At 36.2% G+C, this 7,953-nt stretch overlaps 1 protein-coding gene across 1 annotated transcript; it reads left to right on the forward strand.

Moving 5' to 3' along the window:
- The first annotated feature begins 1,651 nt into the window (after positions 1 to 1,651).
- Positions 1,652 to 4,277, forward strand: LOC143532975 (ethylene-responsive transcription factor RAP2-2-like). Its single transcript, XM_077027873.1, has 3 exons — positions 1,652 to 2,032; positions 3,257 to 3,999; positions 4,097 to 4,277. Exons 1-2 carry the CDS (start codon positions 1,777 to 1,779, stop codon positions 3,997 to 3,999), a joined length of 999 nt encoding a protein of 332 aa, XP_076883988.1. The 5' UTR covers positions 1,652 to 1,776; the 3' UTR covers positions 4,097 to 4,277.
- The last annotated feature ends 3,676 nt before the right edge of the window (positions 4,278 to 7,953 follow it).

Consider the following 7,953-nt stretch of genomic DNA (forward strand, 5'->3'; position numbering starts at 1 on the left):
AAAAGGTTAAATTACTATTACCAATCTATCATAAAACTCTTTTTATCTTTCACTATCAAATTATTACATATCAAATTATTACATAACAAAACATTCAAAATGTAAATAACAACAAAATAACATTATAATGTTAGCTTTAGTTAATATATACTCGATTACTCGAACAACTAGTTGTCTTCTTTCATTTAATAAAAACTACAAATCTTGTTAGTTGTTACATTAATTTTTATTTTTAGATTACCTTTTTCCGTTACAAGAAAATAACATGTATGCTCACACCATCACGCATCACTCATACAAGTACAACATCTCTCATGTGTTTTTTGTGTATCATACATTCTTTTTCTGCTAATACATGCACCCGTTACGATAGATATTGCGTGTCGTAACTATTTTCCAAAAAAAGAGAAAAAGAAGATAAGACAAGATGCAAGGCCACAACTAAAATATGACATGCTTTACACCCTTATTTTAAGGGTACGGAACAAATTATATGATACTAATTTAATAAAGTCCCATAATCATAGATCATAGATAAACTAATAAACGAAGTAGATTGTGGGTATACCACATTTGCCCTTCGGAAACAAGTTATACAAGATGATGAATGATGTAGTCGTGTAAACGAACACAAATGAGTCAATATTCGTATTTGTTCATTTAGCTTTAATTGAACATGGCCAAAATATTGTGTTCATGTTCGTTCATTAAGAAAGCGCATGTATTCATGTTCATTCGTTTGAAACCTAAACGGAAAATTTACGAACGTAAGTGGACACAATTACACAAACGAGAGAAAACAAACAAACTTAAACAAATATAAACGAATGTGAATGAACACAACTGACTGTATACATGCACACACATATAAATGTTATTTAAACAAACCACTTTTATATATTTATTAAAATTTAAACGAATAAACGTAAAACACAAATGAAAAAAAACATAAGTGGATGCTCATGAACATTAATGAACGACATTCGTTTGTAGATCCAAGCCCACACTCGACAATGAACAAGCTTAACTAATGAGTTGTGTGTTCAAGCCCCGGCTCGGCTCAAGCTCAGCTTGTTTATTATTTATTAGTATTAATTAATTTATTTATATTTCTAATTATTTTGTATTTTGAAACAACGTTAAACAAGCTCAAACTCAGCTATGTAGTATGAAACTAATACAAGGAAATCCAAAAGGGAAAAAAACTTAAAAAGACACAAGTCTCATAAAGGCTTGATGAACCTACACAAGTTTCTCTTACAAGCTTGACACAATAACTAAACGAGCTTTCTTAATGACTCAGGCTCGAGCATGAAAAAGCTCAAGTCGTTTCAAGCTTTTCATCGATCCAAACTCAAGTAGATTTCAAACGACTCGACTCGACTCATTCGCACCCCTATTCGTGAATCTAATTAAACAAAAAAAAGTTTTGATAATGTTCATTTATTTATTAAACAAACCAGTATAAACAAACTTTCAATTAAACGGTTCACAAACATTTGGTTTGGTTTGTTTACAGGATATATAAAGACAAAACTACTACTATTACGTAATTACACACTACCAACAAGGGGTAGTAAAGTAATAATAATAATAACATCATCTTACACAGTACTTCCTCGGGTATATAAAACACACACTCTTTCCGGTACACACTCCAAAACCAAATCTATAATAATTTTCTCATTTCACAAATTCCCCCCAAATTACTTTACAAAACCCTAAGAACACCAATCCATCAATCAATTACTGAAATCAATTAACCAAATTTAAGCTATGTGTGGTGGTGCGATCATCTCCGATCTCATAGGACCTATGGCGGCAAGCAAGACTCGCCGCTTGACCGCCGCTGACCTTCTCGGAAAACCTGATTTTTTGAACAACCCTACCAAATGCTACTCCAAGCCTATCCGATCTGAGCTTTTGGATCTTGATGATGAGTTTGAGGCTGATTTTCTTGGCTTTAAAGATGAGGTTGATGCTCAAGAACAACAACAACAACGTGTTGTCTCTGCTTCTGTACCGGCTCGTGGTAATTGTTTTAATTAGGGTTTTTGGTTATTATTTGTTTGATTGAATTTAATGTTTGATTTGTTGAATTGGGGGTTTGAATTAGGCTTTTCAGTTCTTTGAATTTTATTATTATTATTATTATTGTTTGTTATGATTAATTGTTATTAAAAAAATTATTAATAAGTGTTAGGTGATGATCATGAGGAAGATACCGTATTTCAACACGGAAAAAAGATTATCTTTTTGATTGCTAACCTGCTTTTTGTCTCTTTTAAGATTTTTTTTAAAAGCATACATGAACATCTATTTTTTATTTTTTTTCTCTTTTGATTATTAATTATTCAATTACTTCAGAAATTGAAACCTTTTAATTTGAAGCTTATTTGATTCTTGCATCACCTGTAACATTTTGATTGCTAACCTGCTTTTTGTCTAAAGTTTTTTTTAAAGCATTCATGAACATCTATTTTTTTAATTTTTTTTATCTTTTTTTATTATTAAATAATTAATTATTTTTGAAACTGAAACCTTTTAATTTGAAGCTTATTTGATTCTTGGATCATCTGTTAAACATGCCTCCGGTGTCGGTTATAAATTTTAAAGTATATGATTGAGTGAAGATTTAAGTTTAAGCTTTTATAAGCATACATAAACATCTACTTTTATCTTTTAATTATTAATTAATTATTTTGGAAACTGAAACCCTTTAATTTGAAGGTTATTTGATTCATGCATCCCTGTTGAAAGGAAAAATTAGGTTTAGTTATTGGTTTTGTAATTTATCGGATTCCAGGATCAATTATAATCGTTAAATTATTTTTATGTGAAGATTTTTATTTTTTATGAAACCAAAAGGTTAATCATTTTTTGATCCGATTCAGGTTCCAAATCGGTGAAGTCTGATGACAAAACTATTTGAACACGGAAAAAGATTATCTTTTTGATTGCTAGCCTGCCTTTTGTCTCTTAAAAGGCTTTTTAAACATACAAGATTATGAACATCTATGTTTATTTTTCATCTTTTAATTTTCTTATAATTACTTATTTTAGAAACTGAAACCCTCTGAATTGAAGCTTATTTGATTCTTGCATCGCCTGTTAGAAGGAAAAGTTAGGTTAAATTTGCCTCTGGTGTCGGTTATAATCTTTAAACTATCTGGTTGACTGAAGATTTTGAGTTTTCTTTATTGAATTATTTTGTATGAATGAAATGATTAACCCCTTTTTTTAAAACTTGATTCAGGCTCCAAATCTGTGAAGTTTGATGACAAATCCACTTCAAGAAAAAGGAAAAACCAGTACAGAGGAATCCGTCAACGCCCGTGGGGCAAATGGGCTGCTGAGATCCGTGACCCGCGAAAAGGTGTTCGTGTGTGGCTCGGGACTTTCAACACTGCTGAAGAAGCTGCTAGAGCTTATGATGTTGAAGCTAGAAGGATCCGAGGCGATAAGGCTAAGGTTAATTTCCCTGATGAGGTGCCTGTGAACCAAACTCGCCCTAAGGTTAACCCAAAAGGGAACAAAAGGACTGCTAGTGACTGTAACGCTTCACTCGGGTTCTATGAACCCAAGCCGCAAGTTAACATCCCTGCAACTGCTGACAATATGATGGTCAAACCGTTTAGCCCATTGGAAGGTTCTGGTGCTCTTCATTTTAACTCTGATCAGGGAAGCAACTCGTTTGGCTGTTCTGACTTCGGTTGGGGAGATCATTGCTCCACAACTCCTGAAATCACATCTGTTTTCTCTGAGAGTGATGATATCAGCTTCATGGATGATATCAACCCTGCAAAGAAACTGAAACCCGAGTCTGCAAACGTGGTTTCTGAATCCGAATCACTCTATCAGATGCCATACTTTGAGGGTAGCTGGGATGCTTCTTCAGTTGATGCGTTTCTGAACGCGGATTCAACTCAAGATGGTGGAAACGCTGTTGATCTTTGGAGCTTTAGTGACCTTCCTGCAATCATGGAAGGATCTTTCTAAGTAATTGTAGTTTTTCCTTTTTGATCTTTATTTTTAAATGTCATTTTTAGATTAGTTATCATGTGTTATATATATTAATCTATGTTTTTGGTTACAGGTTTGCTGGTTTGCTGATGGTGGGCACCGGGCAGACAAATAAGTGTGGCGTGTGGATTTCGTTCGGTTATATGCAGAGTATATAGCTTAACAATCAATGTGTTGAGATTGTAAGACTTTTATGTTATATTATGTGTTAGTTATGTTATTTAATGTCTGTATGGATGATGTTGTTTTGAAAACTAATGGCTGGCTGGTTCTGTTTGTGATCTTCTCTCTTTATGGACTTTAAATTATACATGTTTGAACAAACTGTTAAAACTAGTTGAATTCAACTTTGGCTTGTTAAAACTTTGTTTAGACTAAAGTCAAATGCCTTCAACTTAGTAGATAGGACTAAGTGGGGGCAGAGGCAGTGCTTCATAGCGTGAACAGGTTTCTAAATCAGTTTCATTCGGATGGGTCATTGGCTATGCTTACTGTTGATTTCTCCAATGCCTTCAACTTAGTAGATAGGACGACCCTTCTACATGAGGTCCGGAGTCGATGTCCTTCCATTTATCTTTGGGTGGATTTTTTATATGGGCAGTCGGCTAGGTTATACGTGGGTGATACTTTCATTAAATCCACCACTGGGGTTCAAATGGGGACCCTCTTGGGCCTCTCCTTTTTGCCTTAGCTTTGCACCCACTTGTTCACCAAATCAGAGATCGGTGCAAGCTTCTCTTTCATGCTTTGTACTTGAATGATGGTACGATTATCGGGGATACTAGAGAGGTAGCCAAAGCATTAGATATTATCAGGTCTGAGGGGCCTCGTTTGGGTCTTGAATTAAACGTTAAGAAAACAGAGTTATTTTGGCCAACATGCAATGGGGTGAAGGCACAGGAGGGGTTGTTCCCTTGCGGGATTGGAAGGCCGGTGCTTGGCGTGAAACTCCTTGGTGGTGCTGTAAGCCAGGATGCGGGGTTTATCAGCAGTTTGGCTATGAAAAGGGCATCTAGCGCTGTGGAACTGATGAGCTGTCTCCCAAGACTTCGGGATCCTCAATGCAAGCTTTTTTTGCTTCGCTCATGTATGGGAGTCGCCAAGCTTTTGTTCGGTTTGAGAACGTGCCAACCTGGCAACCTATGTATGTGGGGGAAGCTGTTTCTATATTTGACAATGGTCTTCGAAGGGCGATTGAGGACATCGTGGTTTGTGGAGGTCCGTTCTTTGGGGATCTCCAATGGAGGTTGGCATCACTTCCGACCCGTTATGGGGGATTGGGTCTCTGTTCGGCCGAGGATGTATCTACATATGCTTTTGTGGCTTCGAGAGCACAGTCGTGGTGTTTGCAAGACCATATTCTTCGGGGTTGTGATATTTATGGGTTGGACTCTGATTATGGGTGTGCGATGGATCGTTTACGTACTTCACTTCCAGATTTTGATCTTAGCGGGTTCTCTAATAAGGACACCGCCCCCCTAAAGCCCAACATGTTGGGGCGAGTGCCTTATTTAGTGGAATCGTCAAGAGTTTAGAAGTGAAGTTTGATCTATTCCCTCGCCAAAAGGCGGTGTTTGAATGCCTTCGGGCTCAGGATTTTCTAACGGCCATCCCCATTGAAGGATTAGGCCAACGTATGTCGGGTTTGGAGTATCGGGCTATCCTTAAGTACCAGTTAATGATCCCTATGTTCCCTACGGATGAACCTTGCCCAATTTGTCACAAGGTCTGTTTGGATTCTTTTGGTGACCATGCGGTGCATTGCAAAGAATTGTCTGGCTTTAAATACAGACATGATCTGGTTAGGGATGTTCTGTGTGATGTTCTTAAACGGGCAGGGATTTCTGCTAAAAAGGAGGCCCCTGTTAACTTTCTCACGGATCTTCTTGAAGGGAGGTCTACTTTACGACCAACTGATATTCTTGTGTTCGGGTGGGCAGGGGGGAAACACGCCTGTGTGGATCTTACAGGAGTGTCTCCTCTTGTTGGGCTCAGGGACCGTGGGTTTGTTGTGGGTCAGGCTGCGTTGAAGGCTGAATCGGGCAAAGTTGTTAAACATGAGAAAGCTTGTTTAGATAATCAACATGTCTTTCTACCATTTGCCTTTGATACATTTGGTTTTCTGGCTCCAGAGGCTGTGAAATTTTTGAGTAGGGTTCAGCGCGTCATACACGGAACCTCTTCAGCTTCTAGGTCTCAAAGCTTCGTTTTTAGCAGGATTGGCTTTGCTATTCAAAAGGAGGTTGCGGCGCAGCTTGTTGCCCGTTTGTCTGCCACTTTATTGTAATCGTTTTATAGTAAATTATATAAAATAGTCGGTTTTGGAAGTCAAATGTTAGGTAAAATATAGAGAATTGCAAAATTTGAGTTTTGGAACTTATATATGTATAAGATGGTTTAAAAAAGTACTTTTTGGATCATAAAACTATAGCTATAATTTTGACATCATTTTAACTGTATTGTGAATAACATTCCCAATGATAAAATGTAAAAGAATGTCCATTTTAGATATTTTATAGGAAAATAGGATAAATACATTAATCTGTCTAAAAGAATTTTTGTTTGTAAAGCATAATCTGTCAAAAAAGAACTAGAATCTAAAACGCATTTGGTACCAAATAGATTATGTTGGATTTATAAAAATGAATAAGTTGGAATATGACAATAGTGGTGATTTGTTGATTTATTATGTTGGATTTGTTGATTTATAATTGATATCAATAAACTAATTAATATTTTAAAACACTAATTAGATTCACGACCTGTTGGTTGCCACCGCAGAATGAAACCCCGCATCACCATCGTCACCGATCATAACATAGTCACCACCTACATGCCACCCCGCATCACCATCAATCACAACATAGTCACCAGTCCCCAACATTTTGTCACCAACCCCACCTATATTGGCAACTCCTTACCAATAAAGCGTTTGTTTGAATTGTTTTGGTATTATTATGGAGTTGTCAGGTCCATATAAGTATTAGTATTATACTTTATGTACGGGCGTACAAAAAAATTCGTATCCGAATTTTTCGGATTCGAATACTGATTTTGAAAATTTTCTAATAGTTTGGATTTCCGAACTATGCGAAATATTTTTTTTATTTTAATTATTAAATAATAAATATTTTTTATAAATTTCGGATAATTTTTGGATATTTTAGATAATTTCCGGATAACTTTCGCATACTTCGGATAAAGTTTTGGATATTTCCGATAAATTCTGGATATTTCGAATATCCAAAATATTTTTAAGAGTAATCTTTAATTATTTTTTTTTTTGCAATTATTATCCCCCCCCCCTCCCGGATTTTTAGATATCCGATTCACTGTCTGATCGGATATATGTAATTTCGAATTCGGATTCAAATAGTGAATTCCACTACCCGAAAGATCTGGATATCCAAAGTTCAAATATCTGACTTTAAACACTCCTAACTATATGTCTGCCTGATTTGTGTTTAATATTTGTTTAAATAGTTGTCATAAAAGGTTAACTATTGTTAAGATCTTATAAATAGGGTTTTTTGTGATGAGTAATAAAATTGTTCTTTGTGTTTGTTCGGGGCTGATTTTCTAATAGTCGACACCATAACCACTTGTCGTCGCCTCAGCCATCTTCGCACCAATGTAATGGCGGTGGAGCCGACGACAAGCTATGAGATGTGAAGTGTGACTGTGTTCCGCGCCCCACTTGTGACCACGTGGCCTACCAGGCCCTAGGTAACGCCACATAAGACATAGGCCTAAACGTGGTAATTGGTAAAAGGCTCAATCATTTAAAGGTAGGCCTTGTAAAAGAGAGACATGTTGTACCAATCATTGGCATATACGTGGATTATATTAAAATGAAAATATCATCATGACCTAACGCGTGGTATAAATTGTCGAAGCACGAAATGAATCTTACCAGATCCATGACGATGT

The sequence above is a fragment of the Bidens hawaiensis genome, unplaced genomic scaffold, assembly GCF_021521415.1.
Source record: "Bidens hawaiensis isolate Kalapana, Puna unplaced genomic scaffold, B.hawaiensis_p1.1 tig00009570_1, whole genome shotgun sequence".
Taxonomy (NCBI): domain Eukaryota; kingdom Viridiplantae; phylum Streptophyta; class Magnoliopsida; order Asterales; family Asteraceae; genus Bidens; species Bidens hawaiensis.